The sequence below is a fragment of the Euprymna scolopes genome, chromosome 17, assembly GCF_053919585.1.
Source record: "Euprymna scolopes isolate OS-2025 chromosome 17, ASM5391958v1, whole genome shotgun sequence".
Classification (NCBI taxonomy): Eukaryota; Metazoa; Mollusca; class Cephalopoda; order Sepiida; family Sepiolidae; genus Euprymna; species Euprymna scolopes.
Window position 1 is genome coordinate 11,311,050 of NC_136498.1, and position 23,853 is coordinate 11,334,902.

General features: G+C 29.4%; 1 protein-coding gene across 2 annotated transcripts in view; it reads left to right on the forward strand.

Annotated features, from left to right (window-relative positions):
* The window catches only part of LOC145296660 (beta-1,3-galactosyltransferase 1-like), a 165,543-nt gene extending 156,968 nt beyond the window's left edge, over positions 1 to 8,575 (forward strand). For both annotated transcript variants that reach the window (XM_080142599.1, XM_080142598.1), the window contains exons 2-3: positions 123 to 213; positions 7,247 to 8,575. In XM_080142599.1, the coding sequence (XP_079998725.1) occupies positions 165 to 213; positions 7,247 to 8,352 (1,155 nt within the window). In that variant the 5' untranslated portion in view covers positions 123 to 164 and the 3' untranslated portion in view covers positions 8,353 to 8,575. The remainder of the gene's footprint in view (positions 1 to 122; positions 214 to 7,246) is intronic.
* The last annotated feature ends 15,278 nt before the right edge of the window (positions 8,576 to 23,853 follow it).

Genomic DNA, 23,853 nt, shown 5'->3' on the forward strand with positions numbered 1-23,853 from the left:
TATATATATATATATATATATATGTGTATGTGTATTATTTATATATATATATATATATATATATATATATATATATATATATATATATATATATATATTGCGTATGTACGTCTTCATTTCAGATCAAGAAGTTCGTTATAATTGATGATTTATTTCATACCACGATGCGGAATATTCTGATCATCTTGAATCTCAGCATCCTGTTAACTAACGGTAAGACGTTTTAACGCAATTATGTTTTTAACTTATTTCTTGCTACACACACACACACACACACACACACACACACACATATATATATATATATATATATATATATATATATATATATATATATATATATATATATATATAGTAATGAATATGGCGGGGAAGAAAAAAGGACGAAAAATAAGCGGGGAAAAAATTACAGAGAAATTAATTAAGTCCTAAAAGATTTTCTTTTTGCTTGTAAAGAGAAAGTCTCAAGGACTTAAGAAAAATAGTTTATAGAGTTTTTAAATGAAAGGGTGAGTGCGACTTACTCAAGATCGTAAACATGTCAGCACTGAAGATCGTGGCACACCTATGGGTATTTATAAGGTGCTCGCAAATCGAAGAACCATACGTATTACTCAGAACACCCGACAGTGAAAAATTTGCATAACGAATCTTAGATGGTACGTGTTGTTTCAAACGAAAATCCAATTCTTGTGATGTCCGTCCAACATAGTGCGCGCTGCAACTACATTTGAATAAATAATAGAATCATTATGGTGGGTGGGGTAAAACATCTTTGCAAATGGACGACAACATAGGTGTGGTTATAAAAAACAACGCATGCCATGTTTTTGCAAAATAACATTATATATATATAGTCATCCACATACAGTACTGTTTCGCAGCTCATCAGTGCGGCGTGACAGACAGCTACTTCAAGCCAGGATTGAAACCCGACCGCCTGTACGACAGTCCAGGCTCCTAACCATTGCGCTAATCGGCGGCTGCTGTGCGAGTCGTGAATTAACGATGTTTTTGATATCGTCCGAAATACCTAAGCTCGATGTGTTCACACAAAGAGCATCGCTTTATACGCTAATGGTAAAAAACCGGTTCTCCGAGGCGGAAACGTTAACCTTAATGTCGTTTAAAAAATCAACAACAAAACCACGTCAACAGATGAACGATAAAAACAGAGCAGTAAACCATCTATGGCATCATAGCATAATGGATTAAGGCGCTGGACTGAAATACATAAGGTCTAAAGGTCGAATCCTTACAACAGTCAAGCTATGTTGAAGAGGGGTAGGGCTCCGAAACACGCGTGTCCGTAGATCACTGTTTTTTAAAATAATAAACAAATAAAATACGTCCAAATAAAAAATGGGCGACGTTCTAAGTAAAACACCAGTTCCCCGAGGCGGAGACGTTAAGCTTAATATCTTTTAAAAAGTCAACAACAAAACCACACACACACACACACACACACACACACACATATATATAAATATATATATATACATATATATATATATCAGTTAAAACTTTTACGATTTCCTACGTATTTTTCATTTAGTACTTTATCCACAAAAGATGTACTTACTCTTTGAAAGACAATTTGTATTGGAGTTTTTAAATCCACCCAATTATGTATTTTTTTTTCAGATGCAACGAACCCTTCATAATGGCAACTGTACCACTAAAATTTAAAGAAAATATATATAATTAAGTGCTATTTCCTAAAGGAATATCTCAAAGATAAGGTTTCTGCTGCAAGGCTAGCGTCAATCAAGGATTTGAAAAATGAAATTCGAATACAATGTCTTGCAATTCCAAATGAAGTGTTTAGCAATGTTGTCGAATACATTGTTGAATCTTATCAGCTGTGTTTGGAAAATGAAGGAATGCAGCTGAAGGGTTGCGAACACGGACAGAATGAGAGAGAACATTTATCTACATGACAATAGATAACTTCTACATCATTTTACTTATTACACTTATAAATAAAGACATGACAGAAAAGAATAGTCATCCATGGAAATTTGTAGAACAGAATAAAAAATAAATTGCCACAAATTTAATAACTAATACTTTTCCAGTATATAGGCTATTGTTCTAGACCAGTAAATGAAATTATTCCATTTATTACTTCTGCATGACCTGTTAGCATTTTTGTTGTATAGTTTATCATACCAAATTTCGTGTTAAGCAAATATTTTAGGTTTCTATTTTACGTCTAATACCGATGCTGATGATGAGAAATTATTCAAATAGAAATATTGCATCGTCTCAGAAAAGATCGTACATTGAGTGATTGTTGATGCTGAGTTTTTGGCGCCTTAATGAATTATTTTCCCATAAATTCCTCTTCCATTCTCTTTATTTATATATATATATATATATATATATATATATATATATAATTTATGTATATATATAATTTATGTATATATATAATTTATTTATACAAACATTGATGGCTACATATGTGCATACATGTTTCTGTAATCACCTGTTATTGGGGAGTTCACGTCTTCAGGCCAAGGATTTCCCTTGAAAACTCAAACTCAAGATACAAAAACATGTTCTTATATCACTTACAAAATCAGAATCTTGTCTTAGAATAGGGGTGGAGTTGGTCTGGGGGAGGATACGCAAAGTCTCTGATCAATACATTTATCTCAGGCTTTTACTTTTTCTTATCTTAACTTTCGTAGGGACAATTTTTATTTATTTTATTCTTTTTATAACCTTAAAATTAAGTATCTACGCTCAAGTGTAGCATTATAAAACACTTGAGAAGTCCGCCAATTTGTCGCCATAATCAACGCTCAACTTTTAAGGTAATCAACAATTCCAAAACTGCCATCCAGTATGGACAAAACTATATTTCCGATTTTAACTCACGCATATTTCGAAAGTATACTTACACGCAAATACACACGCGTAGATGCACACATTTAGTATATTTCTCCATGCATACACATACACACAGAAATATAGAAATATAAAAATGTAAAAATATGAAATATAAAATGTAACAATATAGTATATACATGCATAGACATATACACCCGCATACATCTGCCTATCCTCCCTCAGACCAACTCCACCCCTATTCTAAGACAAGATTCTATTTTTTAAGTGATATAAGAAAATGTCTTTGTATCTTGAGTTTGAGTTTTCGAGGAAAATTCTTGGACTGAAGACGTTATCTCCCCAATAGCGGGTCATTACAGAAACATGTATGCACATATGTAGCCATCAATGTTTGTATAAATAAATTAAATATACCTGCTCTCTTAACTCATTGATCAATTTTTGGTAGACAGATCTTGTTTCAGTGGATGTACTTTTAAGAAAGTAAGCTACACTGCCATAATATATATATATATATATATATATATATATATATATCTGTAGAAAAATATTTTCTTATAATATATATCAATCCTTATTTAAGAAGCTGAATGTAATTACAAAGTTATATGGTGAATTAATGACAAAAAACTATATTCCAAAATTAATGATGTTGACCATCTTATTATTTATTCCTTTAATTAAGTTGAAGAATTATAAATGTCAACTGAATTAAAGGAATAAATAATAAGATGGTCAACATAATGAATTTTAGAATATGGTGTAGGATGGGGCTGGTCTTGATGGAAGGTCTCAAGATCAGTTCCTTCTCAACGGATAATGTGGCGCGAATGTAATCTGAGCGACGATTTTTACTGATTTTGGTGGCATTTATGAGTATGTCTCGGGCAGAACACAATATATTTATATATTTGTATATATTATTTATATATTTGTATATATTATTTATATATTTGTATATATTTTTTATATATTTGTATATATTATTTATATATTTGTATATATTTTTTATATATTTGTATATATTATATTTTTACAAGGATATTTGTATATATTATTTATATATTTGTATATATCATTCATATATTTGTATATATTTTTTATATATTTGTATATATTATATTTTTACAAGGATATTTGTATATATTTTTAATATATTTGTATATATTATTTATATATTTGTATCTATTATTTATATATTTGTATATATTTTTTATATATTTGTATATATTATATTTTTACAAGGATATTTGTATATATTTTTATATATTTGTATATATTTTTTATATATTTGTATATATTATATTTTTACAAGGATATTTGTATATATTTTTTATATATTTGTATATATCATTTATATATTTGTATATATTATTTATATATTTGTATATATCATTCATATATTTGTATATATTATTTATATATTTGTATATATTATACATTTACAAGGGGAGTAGCTCTTCTCTACCTTCTCTTTTAATTTACACTCTCTTCTCATCAGTCTTTCTCTTTTCTATTACCTCTTCTTTTCCTATTATTTTGCTTCGATTTCTTTCTAAATAACAGAAAGGTTTTGTATAATTTTTCTAAAGAAATCACAACAGAATCATATATGCACATATGTAGATAATATTTGCATAAATAAATAAACATTACGCTCTGCTTGCTATTCGGCACATTTTAATAAGCACGGGAGCTTCAATGGATTTACATCTACATCATCTACATAACTACACCGATACAATCATTATATGATCATTACATCCCTGGCTAAGACGAAGAGTGAAAGAGAGAGGGAAAGAGGGGGGAACAAAGTATTTCAATTGCTTCGAGACTCGTACGACTCTTACAGTGTATTGGAGTTTTTAGACTACAGTTCACGTCATGCTATCCGTCCCATTGCATTCAAGTTTGGCAAGAAAAAGAGACGCAAATCTAAAGTAAATACAATATAACTGTTCTTTTAATTGGTACTTTAATTTGAACTGTATAATCATCCATTCGTGACAACTTAACCTTAGGAAGTCAAGGTATACTATCATTTTCGATCTGAAAGTAGACCCACAGCGTCTCTCAAGTTTCTTCCCGTTTTAATAAAATACTTATTGTTTATTTTTGTAACGTGGCCGTTATTCTCAAACTGTATTCGTTAAAGTTCAAATCTCTCTCGGACCCCACACCGTCTGGTACCGTCCAAATGAAACAAACAAAATTAAATCCGACTCAGCATTTCTTTTGAAAACCAAGTCGTTTATTACCGTTTTTCTTTCTCTCCGTCTCGACATCAGCTTAAAGGGTCTCTCACTGCTTCTGCGGGGCCCACATGTATATGTCCCCTAACTCGCGTTTTTCTTTCTGCTCCACCACACGCCGGCCGTAGACAGCCATTTCTCGTCTTTGACTTTTTTTCAACCGTACTTTTTTCTGTTGTCGACCATCTGGAGTCCCTTTTTCTTTTTCTTGTCACGCCAGCTCGAGCACACATCCTAATTTGCATATGTGTCTTTTTCGGCTACAACTGCTAATATCCTTGCAAGCCAGCTATCTTACAGCTCCTGCTGATATTTTTCTACTTTCTCATGCGTGCTCGTTACATATTTAGTCTTCCTCTCCTTTTTCCATCAGAGGTCAATTGGAACATTTGGTTGCAGTTCTCTCTTGGGCCAACCTTAATGCAACCAGGAGGTGTTGGTAGCAAATTGTTAATAATACTACGTTAGTCTCTAAAGTTTTGATTAGTAATTCGATCGCTCACCAGGGTGGAACGATAAAAAATTCGCCATAAATAAAACAACACTACGGCTGTATTTTAAAATTTTTATTGAAACAATCAACCTAGGTTACTTGATTATGTAGTAGAGCTGACATCTGTTCAATATAGCCGCCTTCAGCCTCAATCACCACCTTGATACGGGGCCGGAGCTGGAAGCATGCCTTTTCCACAAGCGCCGGAGGGAGCTCGATAAATATTTGGCGGACGACGGCTATCAGACTGACTTTGGTGATCTTCTCGACGTATGATCAAACGAAGTAGTCCAGCTGGTTCAAGTCGGGGGGGGGGGGCAGTGAGCGAAGGTTACAAAGTCGTAGCACTCCTGCTGAAGCCACGCCTAGGTCTCTTTGGACTTGTGGCCCAGCGCTGAGTCCTGTTTCTACACCCAAGGTCTTCCAGCGGCCACCTGATTGCACCATGGGATCACCACACTCTTCAGCACATCCAGTTACAATTTGATGCTGACTTTCGAGCCGACTTCGAAGATGTGACGTGGCATAATGTAGCCCTCACTTGAAACCACACCAAAACAATAAGCGTGGCCGGAAACTTTGTTTTCATCACCCTAGATACATCCTTGTTATTCGTGGCAATCATTTTGAGGGTGCTGCCAATGATTATCATAACTTGGATCGGTAGAGAGCATCTCTACCGCAGCGGCGCATCTCCGATCTCACTTGCTGAACAGTCACATCCACACATGATGGAAAGCTCTTATCGTTTTTGGGATTTGTAAACAACTGGCCAATTAGTAGATGGTCTGCATCAAAAGAACACAGGTTTTCCTCAAACGGAAATGGAATTATGTCGTCTTTTCTAAGGAGACAATTTTATCGTTCCACCCTGTATTTGATCGTTAGAATATGTCTAAGACACCTGGAATCAAATGCATTACTTGGCTGAATTTGAGAGATCAAGTTTCACTTCTATATACATTAACGGGGGCGGGGCGCTTGCCTTGTCCGGTTGTAAAATAGTCTTGAACAAATTTAAATCCATGCCGATTTCATTTTTATCATTACAGAACCAATTCTCTATTATATATTTTATTGTACCTTATATGTAGTAGCGGTTGCAAAAATGTTCTTTTTAAATGACTTAGGTGGCATCAGCTCGAATCGAAACAAAAACATTTAGCGCTCCAGTCGGGCTACATAATATTTGAGCTATCGACAGATAGATAAAAATGATTTAAAATTCGATCACTCCAAGCTATGAATGAATTTGTGCATGCGCAAAAGTAATCGAAATATGTCGGCAAATTGAAATGAGTATTTTGCATTTTAATTTGCCGATATATTTCTGTATGCTTATTTATCCAAAAATATTTTATTCGTTATAAGTAATCCTTGGTGTATGATACTATTTTTTGTTAATTTCATAACTGTATGCACGGTAGTTTAAGAGGTTATTGGTTAAATATTTGCACACAGAGACACACATATGCTGTTTTTATATAGATTATTGACTATTCATAGTGGTAGCTCATGATAAGCCTATGTAAATGTTAAACAGAAATACGTTATAAGTAAATATATTTTTGTCTTACTCTATGGATAATTCTGACAGAATCGTTCACATTTAATTTGTATTTCTCTTCTCTATAATTTTCAGGTATTATGTGGAAGAGTATCAAAAAGAATGTTCCCAACATATTTCTGGAATCAGAAGCCAACTGTAACCTCCATAACTATTCTATAGTGCTGAATTCTCCAGCTCTTTGCAACACAGATGACGTTTCCTTACTGGTTCTGGTGCGTAGTATTCCTGCCCATTCGGACCGACGCCAAATCATCCGAAAAACATGGGGTTCTCTGAAAGACGTAAAAGGCAGAATCGTTAAATTAGCCTTTTTATTTGGCAACAACACACCAACATACAATGAAATTATCCAAACTGAACATAACTTTTACCAGGATATTATTCAAGAGTCATTTTCAGATACATACCAAACCCTTCATCTCAAGACCGTCATGGCCTGGAAATGGGCAGTAACCTATTGCCCCAATGCCTCATTTGTAATCGTGAGTAATGATGAGATGTTCATCGATATCTTCAAGACGGTAGAATATTTAAACCAAATAATAGAAACCAAACAACATGAATATTTTTACGGATGTTGGATGGAACGAGAGGCTAATATTCCCAACAGGAACCTTAAGCATAAACACGGAGTAGCTTGGAAACATTACCCGGGGAAACGTTACCCAGCATTCTGCAACGGTAACGGGTATATAATGTCAAAGAAAATAACTCGTAAACTCTACGAGATGTCTCTAAATACTCCAGCGTTCATGCCGGACGATGTGTGGACAGGCGTTTTGTCAGCTAAATTGGGTTTGGTTATTTGGAATATCCACGAGAGAATCGTTTTGAAAACGACATATAAGTTTATTCAACGGTATCACAGCGAAAATCAATATGTTAAAATCGATGCTATTTTATTGCCGCTGGATCGGCTATATACGAAATGTGAAGTCTGTGTTGCCGATTTTTTGTGGCCGAACATTATGCGTTACAACAAGCCGAGTATAATTATCAAAGTTTCTTCTAAATCCGACTTCTATTCGAAGTACTCTCCTGTATCACTGTTGTCATTGATATTAAACGGCATCTTTTTTATCCAACATTGTCTTTTGAATCGTAGAAACAATCTGAGTTTTGTCCTTGTAATAATTATTCTTACCCTGATTATTTTATCAGAGATACACCTTAACTAATTTATTTTCAATTAATTTTAAAATCAGACTATGGAACTTTGAAAATTATAAATCATAAATACGTCAGGTGCTCCTCGTGCTCCTTAACGTACGTCATTCCTTCCACTGGGCTTTGTTTCGTCGAGTATATCAATATGAATTAATGTAAATGTAATGTGAACAAACATCTCGATGCAAAACTTATCAGATAAGATGTTTTTATAAATCCGATTTCGAATTTTTAGTCGTTGTTATTCCCTCTTGGACCCTCCACGTCGACCAGCTCCCAGTACACATACTCGTAAGAGCTGACTCTAAATAAACGGCGCCAATCACCGCTGACTCTCAATACACACCACCAGATATAATTGCCAAATGCCTTCCCTTTTTATTTCCTTCCAATGTTAATGCCTATATATGCATTCCATTCTGTAACGTCATACTCACGTTATGGCTTAAAATGCTTACTTGGCACGTGAGTCGTCATTTAGTGTCGAAGTCAGACTACCTTCCATTACGTCTCAGTGACTTTGTGCCCTTTTTGGGATGAATATATAATATATATATATATATATATATTTATATATATATAATATATATGTAAAATATATATATATGTAAATTATATATATGTAAAATATATATATGTAAAATATATATATATATATAAAAAATATATATATATAAATATATATATAGAAAATATATATATATGTAAAAAAATATACATATGGAAAAAAAACCATCTTCTCTTTGATCATTTCCGATTTATTATATATATTTTGGGGGGTCCAGGATGAATGAAGATTAATTATTTTTGGCGTTCATAATGTCTTTTCTTTAATTTATCCTTTCTTCTTTAGAAAGTCTGATCTTAGAATGCTTTGAGAGGGGGTGCTGTTTGGGAAATATTTTATATGTAAGATTATAATATTTCCCCTGCATAAATGTACGTGCGATTTTCAATGTAACATTATTTCTATATAATCTTGAAAAATAAAACAAAATGAAAAAAATTTAAATCAGGAACACATGAAAATAATTTAATTAAAAAATGGTAAAAGATATACAAACGTACACGTAAGGAATGTACGGATGCACGGCTGAGAAAAAAAATCCAGTATTCGCTACTGATGTACTGACGTAATTTTCAGACAACCTTTTGACTTTCTGACACTTTAGGCTTCCGGGGACTCTATGTTTAGACGACTTCGTTTTGTTTTGCTTGAATAAAGACAGAATTTTTCTTGGGGAGGGGCTCATTAAGCTAGTTTTTTTTTTTAATTTATGTTAATATTTTAGGATTTTACTTGAGTAATTATATTTGAAATAGTCTCAGAAAACTAATATTTATTTTTCAAAGAATTTATTTAACTTCAAAATTTCACGCTACTTGTTAGTTTCCGAATGTCGCAGTGAAAACATTTTTCATTATAACATTTTTTCACGAGCATTTTTTAAAATTAACTTTAAGCTTTAAGATTTCAAATACTATCAAAAATTAATCTGAGACATAAAAAACAGTTTAATGAACAAACGTTCAATACTATCATACTCCTCTATTAATTTTCTGCCATTAATGCACGTACCTACTTTAACGCAACTATAAAAAAGATCACGGATGTATTTAATCATTTTATAAGATAAATCAACCTTTTTCCTTGATGCTGAGTAGCATTAATATAGATAACTAATAGAATCAACAGTTAATCACTTAATCATAAGTTGTGGCATAATGCTAGCCCCTTTTTAAGGGAGCTAGGGGCTTCTATATTAATAAACCTTGTGTCTAACTTGGCCTGCACTTATGTGGAGGCAAACACACGTACACACACACATTTCAGTACGGTGCAATTGTGTAAAACAGGTGTTTGTGATTTTGAAAATGTTCTGCGATAACTCATGCCAAAAATGCCAATTTGTTTATAATATTGAACCAAAGCAAAACAATATAAGACCTTAGGATTTGAAAGGTCAAACCAGGAGAACTCGTCAGTGAGGCATTCGAAGACAAAACAATGTTTAACCTGTATGAATATATCTCCTCTCTGTTTATGTCCCTCTGTCATTCTCTCTCGCTCTCTCTCGCTTTCTTTCTCTATTTCTCTCATTCACTTCCTTTCTCTCTCTCTTTCAATGAAGAAAGAGAGAGTTGAAATATGACTGTTGTAAAAACAGTTGAGGCGTGCACGCTATATGCGATGCTCGACTAAATATGTTCCTGATTGTTAAATCTTAAATAAATTATATATATTTTTATAAAAATGCATTTGTCGCTATTTTTATACAAATGTTCGATTTCAGCATACCATTAATGCGACGATGGGAAGTTTCCTGCAATGACCACACAAGATGCGACCCATGCCAGACAGTTATAGCCGACGAAATATCGACCCGTTTTGTTGATGTTTCCAACATATGCATATCGTAAGATATCGTTGGGATATTTTTTTCTCAGCCGTGCATCCGTACATTCCTAACGTTTATTCCCCGAGGAGCTGGTTGCATTCCCAAGACGTTCGTCAACTAAGTAACCCTCCCGGGGAGGCGATAGTGTCATATAGTTACATCGAATTATTTGTTCTTAGTTCTGCATTGCTTTAATTTATAAGAATAATGAGATAAACAAAGTATCTAATTAATGTATTATTACTGCCATCTAATTATTTTTATTGATTCTGCCTTGCTCCAAATTAGCTAAATACACTTAAGGCTACCAGTACTACAATCTAAAAGGTTATGGAAACAAAAAGCTACATTCCAAATATTTATTTTTAAAATTTGCATTTTTATTAAATTAGGCTTTTTACACATAATCCAAATTAAAAGACCAGTCACAAAAATTGTATTAAACTGTATAAAAAATGTATGAAAATTGTATGGAAACCTTCAACAATTAAACTTTATAACGAGTTCTACCTCGATTGCTTTTGATAATTTCAAAATTCTTTGGGGCATGATATAAATAAGGATTTTGTGGGAGTCGAAAACTCCCAGCCTAACTCGATTGTCGCCGTTTAACTCAGAAGAGCGACCTAGCTACGTAACTTCCTGTTCCCCATATTTCTTCCTCTTTCGCGCGGGACTTTCAAGCAGTCAAGATGTTTCAAACACCATTTCTGTGGGGCCACGGGCCACCACCGCGTTCCTGACTAGCCAGCAAGTAACTTTACTCATCTTTCACTGAACTCTTATTCTTTCTATCACTTCATGTATATTTATGTAAATAAATTGCATTTCTTTCGCTGATATATAACGGTATGTTTTCATCCTCATTATGCGACCTTTTGTCTTTTCAATTCCTCTACCATTAAATACATTCACCATTACACACATGGGGACGGGGTCGTCTATCACACAGCAAACCATCCTGTATCCAACAGTTTCCATTAAGGTGCGGGGGATCCTGCTCCAGCTTCTTAAGATAGCCTCACGCAGTTATTTTTTTTGTTGAATATTGTTCTCCATTTCGATAAACCTCTCTTGTCATCCATCCCAAAACATTTTCAATTGGGTTCAAGTTCGGTGAGCATGCAGGATATCCCGAGAGATGGACTCCATTTTCTTGTAGAAAGCTCAAGGCCCGTCTTGCAGTGTGGATTGTAGCAGTATACTGTTGGAATAACCATCTATCCCTACACAAACGATGATCCTCCATCATCAAAGATGCTTTTTGTAGCATGCTAAGATAACCAGCTGCTGTCTGACGACCCTGCACCACCTGGAGCTCCATCGTCCCTCTGTAAGAAAAGGCACCCCATACCATTACGGACCTAACACCACTATGACGTATGGAAAAAATTTCAAGGGGCATATGGAAGCGATCAGGACCATCTAAATTGATTTTTTTTCTCATCAGAAAGCAGGAATTTCTTCCACTTCTCAACGTCCCATGTTTAGTATTCACGACCAAATCTTTGTGACGTGGAAACAATCGAGGAATTTGTTTACGCTTTTTATTTACCATGCTTTTTTGTTGTAAGTATCGTCTGATGGTTATTGGACTGCAATCAGCATCTGTAACCGCCTTAATTTGACTAGAAGCAAGTCCTCTGTTATTCATAATAACCCGTCTGATTCTCCTACTCAATGCAGGAAAAATTTGGGGGCGCCTACCAAAGGATTTTGCTTTTCCATAATTCTCAGTGTTGCAAATAACCTTGCTTATGGAATCCTAGAATTGGAGAGCGCTCAACTTCGGTTAGTTTTCTTGCTTTAGACATGGTAACACCTTTACACAGTGATTGTTAATCTCTAACTGAACTAAAAACATTAGAATTACCATAAATCTAACAATTTATACCCTTGGTCTTATAATTTTGATCATGCCTAAAATGCTTATGGGATTATCTTCCGTTTTCCTGCTTTCCAGCTGACTACAATATGGTTGTCTTCAAGTCTAACGTAAACAGGTTTTTGATGAGCCGTTCCATATAAGTTAATAAATTTACCAAATCTCCATTACTAACGATTACTGCATTGTCCAATTTCTACTGTACACTCATTAACCCTTATCCTCGAGTGGTCTCTTGGCCTTGATAAGTGGTGATGCCTATGTAAAAAAAAAATAAAAATAAAAAAATAACGTGATTCGATTCTCAAACAATAAATGTTAAGGGATCATAATCTGGGTCAAAGTTTAAAAAAATTGACCGCTTTTTTTTCTTATGGTACACCTCCAAACACCCGGCCAACGCCGGGCTGAAATTATATATATATATATATATATATATATATATATATATATATATATATATATATATATATTTATGTGTGTGTGTGTGTGTGTGTGTGTGTGTGTGTGTACATTTCCCTACCGAATAACTCTGTCAATTTCCAGTCTAGGGACTCGAGATTTGACATATGATGTATTGAGATTTGGGACAATCTATTTCATTATTTTTCGGCCTAATATTTGGCTGTCAAGGAGTCAAAGTTCAACGAGCTGACCTTTGAAAATGCTACCAAACTCCTGTGCTAATGTTGGATCTAAACACTTGAAATTTTTAATCTAGGTTACTTGGACATGTGTAGTATTGGGAATCCCAGCTTAATTGCTGTATAGGTAGTTTTAGAATAGAAAGTTATGTAAGCATGTTTCATTTTCCATCAGCGAGTTCGCAGGGTCACAAAAGGTTAGGTTTGACAGGTATCAACCTAGAGAGAATGCACCGGAAGTTAGGGGTGACATGCACCGGAAATTAGGGGTAACACGGGAATTGTGATCGAGGCTTTCCGGTTGATGACCACATGGGCTGAGAGTGGTTTTGGGCTGTAGATGAAGCAGACGGAAGATTCAGGTCTCTCCCCGACAACCAGGGTTCGAGATGATAGGCTTGCCTTTAATAAACAATTGAAGCTTCAAATCCATCTTGTTGTTTATCGATACATATATCTGCAGTGACCACTTCCCAACGAGATGGCAGACCAGCGACCAGAAGATATCATACGCTGGCCAAGGCAACCAGGTATGTACGCATTATACATGGCACATACACGTCTCGAAGACTTTCAAGGCAAGAAACAGTGTAAGGATAAGAACACACCCACACACACACACACATAACAATGAACTGCACGTAACATACGCAAGAGCATACACACACACACACACACACACACACACACGTATATAAGTAAGAACATTGATAAGAACACACAGTAAAAGTAAAAAGCAATCGAACAAAATAGTAACAAGGAAACGTAAAAGAGAATAGCAACAGAAACGTTTTATGATAACAGTAATAAATAAATAATAATACACAGGACGGAAAACGTTTACGGTAACACATGGATCTAACTTTTTAATTTGATTTGAACAAAAAAAATGTTATGGGGTTATAATAGGGGTCAAAGTTTTAAAAAACAAAATTATCTCTGTCGTCTCTACCAAATTATTCAGCCAATTTCTGGTCTAAACATTTGAAATTTTATAGAGAGGGTATTCAGAGATAGGGCATTCTTTTTAATCGGTTTGGGTTGAAAATGCCAGCTGCCAAAGGATCAATGTTCAAAAGATTTTACCTTTACGGTGTCTAGCAAACTACTCAGACAATTTTGGGTCTAAACATTTTAATTTATACCTAACGGGTATTAAGGCATGCGACAAACATTTTAATCAGTTTTGGGGCGAAAATGTGCTGCCAAAAAGGTCAAAGTTGAAAGAGTTGACATTTGCAGATTCTACCAAATTTCTCCGACAATTTTGGGTTTAAAGACTTAAAATTTTAGATTTAGATAACTTGGACATGGGTAAAGAAATGTTTATTCGATGTGAGGCCTAAAATAATAAATGTTATCGCGTCAAAATTGGAGTCCAAGATTTAAAAAATACCTCTGCGGTCTCTACGAAATTACTCAGACAATTTTTGGTCTAAACATTTGAAATTTTACATAAAGTGTATTCACATGTAGGGCAAGTTATGAACAGTACATAGAGCCCGAGCAAAGCCTGGCTGAACTGCTTATATATATATATATATATATATATATATATATATATATATATATATATATATATATATGTATATATATATGTATGTATAGTGGAAATGGTAATTAATAAAAACTGAAGAAAGTGCTCAATACTGTTGTAGAGCAAATATGCGTTTTATTTTTTATTTATTATTACCGTATCTTTCTGTTAAGTTACATTATTGTTTCAGCTACCCGGCCGTTTTTTTTTGGGGGGGGGCGTCTGTAGCTTCCTCAGACTTTTACGGTTTTCTGTAAAAGTCTGAGGAAGCTACAGACGGCTAAAAAACGGCCGGGTAGCTGAAACAATAATGTAACTTAACAGAAAGATACGGTAATAAAAAATAAAACGTATATATATATATATATATATATATATATATATATATAGTCTTTGAAGTTTTTAACATTTGAAACCCCACAAAAAATTATTTTTTATCATTCATTAAAAAAAAAAAAAAAAAAAAAAAACATCTAGTCAGTAAGTCATTTAATCACCTGCAATCACTGCATCAACTCTCAAATTTACTATAATACCAATTTTTATATTTTTTAAGGGATCATCAGTTGTTTACCATGAAACACTGTTTCGGGGATTTAAAAACAAAACAGTGTATTACATCATGGCTCCCCAGCAGTGTTGATCAAACACCACCACCCTTAATCTCAGGAAGAAGACAAGTTACAAAAATTTATTTTCCCAATTTCCTATTCTTAATTGTAATTACTAACCTTTTCATAGTATAAAAATGAATTTCTTACCTGTGCGATTCATCAATTTCCACATTTAAAATGGATACATTTTTTAATTTTTTAATTTATCAGTCTTGTATTTATAAGATTTGGATTAATCCATTTAACTACTTATCACCCCCACTATAGTTAGTAGTTTGTATATTTACATTCTTATTTATTTAAAATTAGATATATAAAGGTTAAAAATATTTTATTTTTACATATATACATTTTTTAACTATATAAATTTATTATATGTAATTATAAATACATTTATACATTGCTAATATAGTTTTGGATTTCCTTTATCAATATAATCTGGTTTATCTTAAACGATTCAAAAGCATCAGGATAACGAACAAATGCTTTATTTAACTGTTTAAATATTTTATTTTTATCTCCACCTTGTTTTATCATCCTTATTACTAAGCTAGAAACTGGTGGTATAAAATCTGTTAATTTTAGAGTAACGCGAGCTATTCTCAAAAACTCTGACATAATGGTTCCATAAAACACAAAAACGGGGCAGGTGCTATCCTTATGGGGCATACGTACTATTTTAAAGGGGAAAGCGTTTCTTTTATCAAATATTTTATAAAGAAAAATTCCATCCTCAATTTTTATATCTAAATCCAGAAATGTAGCCTGTTGTCCTCTATGTTCACAATTTAATTTTAGTTCGTTTGGATATATAAGATGTTTATTTTTTTCGAATTCATCATTATCGTTTATGCATATAAGGTCATCTATAAATCTCCTACACCCATGAAAGTTATATGTTTTAGATATATCTGTTTTTAATAATGATGACATATATATATACTCGAGTCTATGTAAATACAAATTTGCCCAAAATGGTGCCGGATCCAATCCCATTGGGATACCTATCGTTTGGAGTAATATTTTATTTCCTATTTGAAAATAGCATTCTTTAATAAGATGACTTACAAGCATTTTTAAAATACCTTTAGAAATACTAGTTTTGCTATTTTTATTTTTACACCAGAAAGCATTAGAGTTTGAAAAGTCTATATATTTACCTTTTCCACCTTGAAAAGCCAAATCTACAGTATCATTTAACTCTTTTATAAGTTTTTCGTGCGGAATTTTATTATATAGCGTACTAAAATCATAAGTAGCTATAGATTTTGCTTTTATTCTGGAATTTATTTTATCTAATTTTTCTTTCACTGGTTTGGAATTATTTACTACCCAAAATAGATTTATATTACTATAGAATTTACTTTTCAGGTGAAAATTATTTATTTGATTTATAATTAATTTAAATATTTTCGATATAGCTTTACTTAGAGGTTTAGTGATGCACGTCTTTGAACCTACAATAAATCTAGCCCCAACTGGATTTTTATGCATTTTAGGTATCCAATACATACATGGAAGATTTTTGTGTTTATCTTCTAACTTTAATCCTACTTTTTCATTAATAATACTATTATTCAAAATAATACTATCTAAATTACTATTACTTACTTTATAAGTATCCGAATCGTTTCCTATAAGTTATATATATATATATATATATATATATATATATATATATATATATATATATATATATATATATATATATATATATAACTACTTCATTTACTCACATAAATTTAATATACGAAAGTATAGATTTATGCGTAAACTTTAAGTATTTACTTCAAAAGTGCTCAATACGTAGGTAGAGCTAGTATATAAATATATATATATATATATATATATATATATTAACTTGCATCCCATTGTTAGACACTATTAATATTTGTGCTGACGCTTTATATCGGAGTAAACTTCCGACTCCCCCAATACCAGAAAATATTTTTGTAGAATTGATGAAATTCGCCATCACGTCGGTAGAATTCAACGCGTATTGCAATAAATCCAATGGAAGCTGGTAACAATCCGATATATATATATTTTCCAATGCGTATTGTAATAAATCCAAGGAAGCTGGTAACAATCCAATATGTACATATTTCCTTAGTTTTTCTTTAGTTTGATTGGATATCCGGCAAATCTTTGATTATATCAATCAGGTAAAAAGATGTTTTCATATATCAAATTAAGAATTCAGTTCAATTTTCCAATCAATTTGTGAATAAAAACCAAAAGATATCAGTACACAGGCAAATAAAGGTAAATGAAAATGTAATAAATAATGAAATGTAATAATTAAATAAAATGTAATAATTAATCAATATGTAATAATTAAATAAAATGTAATAATTAAATAAAATGTAATAATTAAGCAATATGTAATAATTAAATAAAATGTAATAATTAAATAAAATGTAATAATTAAGCAATATGTAATAATTAAATAAAATGTAATAATTAAATAAAATGTAATAATTAAGCAATATGTAATAATTAAATGAAATGTAATAATTAAATAAAATGTAATAATTAAATAAAATGTAATAATTAAGCAATATGTAATAATTAAATAAAATGTAATAATTAAATAAAATGTAATAATTAAATAAAATGTAATAATTAAGCAATATGTAATAATTAAATAAAATGTAATAATTAAATAAAATGTAATAATTAATCAATATGTAATAATTAAATGAAATGTAATAATTAAATAAAATGTAATAATTAAGCTATATGTAATAATTAAATAAAATGTAATAATTAAATAAAATGTAATAATTAATCAATATGTAATAATTAAATGAAATGTAATAATTAAATAAAATGTAATAATTAAGCAATATGTAATAATTAAATAAAATGTAATAATTAAATAAAATGTAATAATTAATCAATATGTAATAATTAAATGAAATGTAATAATTAAATAAAATGTAATAATTAAGCTATATGTAATAATTAAATAAAATGTAATAATTAAATAAAATGTAATAATTAAATAAAATGTAATAATTAAGCAATATGTAATAATTAAATAAAATGTAATAATTAAATAAAATGTAATAATTAATCAATATGTAATAATTAAATGAAATGTAATAATTAAATAAAATGTAATAATTAAGCTATATGTAATAATTAAATAAAATGTAATAATTAAATAAAATGTAATAATTAATCAATATGTAATAATTAAATGAAATGTAATAATTAAATAAAATGTAATAATTAAGCAATATGTAATAATTAAATAAAATGTAATAATTAAATAAAATGTAATAATTAAGCAATATGTAATAATTAAATGAAATGTAATAATTAAATAAAATGTAATAATTAAGCAATATGTAATAATTAAATAAAATGTAATAATTAAATAAAATGTAATAATTAAGCAATATGTAATAATTAAATAAAATGTAATAATTAAATACAATATAATAATTAAATAAAATGTAACAATTAAATAAAATATAATAATTAAATAAAATGTAATAATTAAACAATATGTAATTATTAAATAAAATGTAATAATTAAATAAAATGTAATAATAAAATTAAATGTAACAATTAAATAAAATGTAACAATTTAATAAAATGCAATAATAAAATAAAATGTAATAATTAAACAATATGCAATAATTAAATAAAATCTAATAATTAAATAAAATCTAATAATTAAATTAAATGTAAGAATTGAATAAAATGTAATAATTAAATAAAATTCAATGATTAAATAAAATGTAATAAATAAAAAATGCAATAATTCAACAATATGTAATAATTTACTAAAATGTAATAATTAAATAAAAAGTAATAATTAAATAAAATGTGATAATTAAATAAAATGTAATACTTTAATAAAATTTTATAATAAAATAAAATGCAATAATTAAATCAAATATACTTCTAAAATAAAATTAAAATAATTAAATAAAAATTAATAATTACATAAAATGGAAATAATATAATGAAATGTTATAATTAAATAAAATATAATAATTAAATAAAATTAAATACTAAAATGATATGTAATAATCAAATAAAATGGAAATAATAAAAAAATTGAAATACTTAAATAAAATGTAATAATTAAATAACATGTAATAATAAAATAAAATGTAATAATTAAATAAAAAGCAATAATTACACAGCAAGTAATAATTAAATGAAATTTAATAATTAAATAAAATGTAATAATAAGAAAATTCAAATAATTAAACAAAATATAATAATTAAATAAAATGTAATAATTAAATGAAATTGAAATAATTAAATAAAATGTAATAATAAAAAAATGCAAATCATTAAATAAAATGTAATAATAAAAAAATGCAAATCATTAAATAAAATGTAATAATAAATTGAAATGGAAATCATTAAATAAAATGCAATAATTAAATAAAATGTCATTATAAAATGTAATGGAAATAATTAATAAGGTGTAATAATTAAAAATAATGTAATAATTAAATGAAATCAGACCAATTAAATAAAATGTAATAATAAAATAATATGTGATAATATAATAAAATGTAATAATTAAATAAAAATGGGATAATTACATAAAATGTAATAATTATATAATATGTAATAATTAAATTAAATGTAATAATTAAATAAATGTATTATTGAATAAAATGGAAATGATTAAATAAAATGTAATAATTAAATATAATGTGATAATTAAATAAAATTGAATAATTAAATATAATGTGATAATTAAATAAAATGTAATAATTAAATATAATGTGATAATTAAATAAAATGGAATAATTAAATAATATGGAAATAATTAGATAATATTGAAATAATTAAATAAAATGTACTAATTAAACAAAATTTGATAATTAAATTAAATGTAATAATTAAATAAATTTAATAATAGAATAGAATGTAAACATCAAATAAAATGGAAATAATGTAAAAAGAAATGGAAATAATGAAATGTAAATGTAATAATTAAATAGAATTTAATAAATAAAATTTAATAATTAACTAAAATTTAATAATTAAATAAAATTTAATAATATAACGAAATGGAAATAATTTTTAAAAATGTAATACTTAAATAACATGTAATAATTAAATGAAATCGACATAATTAAATAAAATGGAAATAATTAAATAAAATATAATAATTAAATGAAATGTAATAATGAAATAAAATGTAATAATTAAATAAAATGGAAATAATTAAATAAAATGTAATAATTAAATAAAATGTAATCATTAAATAAAATTGAAATAATTAAATAAAATGTAATAATTAAATAAAATAGAAATAATTAAATAAAATGTAATGATTTAATAAAATGTAATAGTTAAATGAAATGTAATTTATTGAAGAAAATGGAAATAATCAAATGACATGTAATAATTAAAAAAATGTAATAATTAAAGAAAATGTAATAATTAAATAAAATGTAATAATTTTTAAAAAATAAATAATTAAATAAAATGTAATAATTAAATAAAATGTAATCATTAAATAAAATGTTATAATTTAATAAAATAGAATAATTACATGATATGGAAATAATTAAATAAAAGGAAATAATTAAATTACATTTAATAGTTAAATAAAATTTAATAATTTAATAAAATGTTTCCATTTAATAAATGGAAATAATTAAATAAAATGTTATAATTAAATAAAATAGAAATAATAAAATAAAATGAAGATAATTTAATAAATATAATAATTAAATACAATGTAATAATCAAATAAACTGGAAATAATTAAATTAAATGTAATAATTAAATAAACTATTATAATTAAATATGATGTAGTAATTAAATAAAATGTAATAATTAAATAAAATGTAATAATTAAATAAAATCTAATGAAATGTAAAGTTATAACATGAGCAATCTCTCTCTCTCTCTCTCTCTCTCTCTCTCTCTCTCTCTCTCTCTCTCTCTCTGAGTCTTTCAACATCCCTCTTAATAAAACTCTCTCTACACGACATCACTTATAATAAGACCCCCCCTATACATAATTTGGTGTACGTGACTAGTCCACTCATGCAAGGGTGAGTTAAAAAAAAAGAAACTGGCGTTACCACGAAAAAAAAACAACACAACGTTTACTAGACGATCCCAGAATGCGAAAAATAAAAAGAAATTAAAAACGAAATAAAACAACAATTTTTAAAAAAGAGAGAACATGCACACATACGCAGTATTAAAAAAATAGAAGAAAAAAATAAACACACAAAAGAACAAAAGATACAAGAAATATTTAAAAAAAACAAAGGAAAAGGCCGATATGCCGTAAAAGAAATCCGTAGTAATGAATGGAAATATAGTAAACACAAGTCACCGTGCATAATTCATTGAAATGAATTCTTTTGTTTATGTAGCACATACACACAACAAAATAAATTTGTCAAAAATTTTTGCGGGTCAAAGCAGTTTGTTTAAAAATCAACTGTCAATCAAAGTAACAATTTGTGTCAAAGTCCGATGTACTTTTAAAAACTTGTGTTATTAAAAAAACTTTTTTAAAAAAAGAATAAAATACGCTATTGTCAAAAGAAAGCTGCAGAAATGTGAAACGATTTAACTTTGGCGCTTTTTAATGTGCGTTTTAATTGTTTGTCTTAAAAAAAAGGACAATTTATTTGTGTAACGGACTTTGAAATGTATAATGTAACGTATTTTTTAATGTTTTTATATTGCAAAATGTCTTAAATGTATGTAAATGTAATGTTTTTTTGCGACAAGAATTCAAAGCCATTATTAGATATATACATTAGAATTAACATGATCTAGTAGAAAATAAGATTAAGACGAATGGTTGGCTTAGAAATCAGTTAGACTTTTAAGAGTGGGACAAAATAAATTACGTAAACGGGTATTTAGAGAGTTTTTAGATGTGATAAGCCGTAAGAAAGATGTTTTTTTAGCATTTGGTTTTGTTTTGTTTTGTTTTTTTAGAGATCCTATAATTTTTCTCCAAGAAAAGTGACTTGGTAGGGATTGATAAGCACAAGATGTGCCCCTATTCGAAAAATTTGGGAACCTGGTTAATTAAGTGCTTAAAATAAGCTGGTTGCACGTAACGACTCCAAGCAAGTGGTAAGACTTGGCTTAATTAATAAACAGGCGTTGGAAAGAATACGAAAATTCTTAAGGGGACCAGTAAACCGATGATAGGTAGTCCCGAGGCAATCACATATAGCTTAATGAAGTAAGAGACAGGCAAAAATATGCCGTAGATTACGTAAGAAATATATAACCTTGTATTTTTTAGAGACGCATGAATGTGGGATATATCTGCTGGATCTTGGAAGCTCTGGTGAGAGAAAAGAAAAATCACAAAAAATCGGGCTATTAGATAGAATTTAGAGCGCAATTAAGGTGTTGGGCGCGAAAGGTGTTAGTTAGTTAGGGGTGATATTTCTAAATCCTCGTCGAAGTTTCAAGAATCAAAGCAAGGAAATCCGAGTGAATCCGTATGAGAGAAAATAAGGTATATCTTAAACTTCTAAAGCCAACCACAAAGATTTAAGTATATGAGCTTTGGTATGTCCCGTATAAGATAGTTATAGAATAAAAAACAAAGCCATACGTGATAAGACTAACAATGCGGAAAGAGTTGATCAGGACACTTTTGGGACGAAGGAAGTCGTCCATTTCGAGGAAGGTGGAAACCTCTAGTCTGCAGCATATGGGTGGCTGGAACCCTACACCCAAAAAGTAAATGCCAAGAAGATCAGAAAGATTCTGATCTTATAAAAATAAATAATTGTGAAGTCGGCCGTGGAGGGCTGACTGAAAGAGATTTTTTTTTGTTTTTTTAGCCTAATCTTTTCTAGCCGTGTGGTTGTGTAGATGTAGAAAAAAATGTACTAAATTTAAAAATGCATACATTTTTTGTGTGAAATATAGAAGGGAGGGATGTTACATGATAAGGGCTGTCCCCTTTTCATGTAAGTATAAAAATAGAGAGATTAGTTAAAATGAAAATAAAATGAGAGAAAGCAGAAATCGAACCCTGGATATAAGTTTTAAAGAACAATAGGTTTGAATAGAATGTCCAATAAATTGTTAATTCGGATGAAATAAATAATAAATAAACAATTCAATTGTTAGAAAGAATGTGGATAATAAAATATGGGTTAAATAAATTAGATATGTAGGTTGAATTCTTTTGTTAAAACAACAAAAGAAAAATAGGTTATTGTGAAATCATAATGTCGGAAACGTGCAAGTCCACACATGTTGATGGCACGTGAATTTTGGTCACGTGGCCGGACATGCATGGATTTCTCAATATAGGAAGTGAAAGTTAGTTAGTTAGAAAAAGTCAGAAGAGTCAGTGAGAAACTCAGGGGAGTTTGAGATCGACAGATGATAGTTTGCGTCCAGAAATGGGTTTCAATCGTCTAGAAGCGAGACGATCACATTTTGAAAATT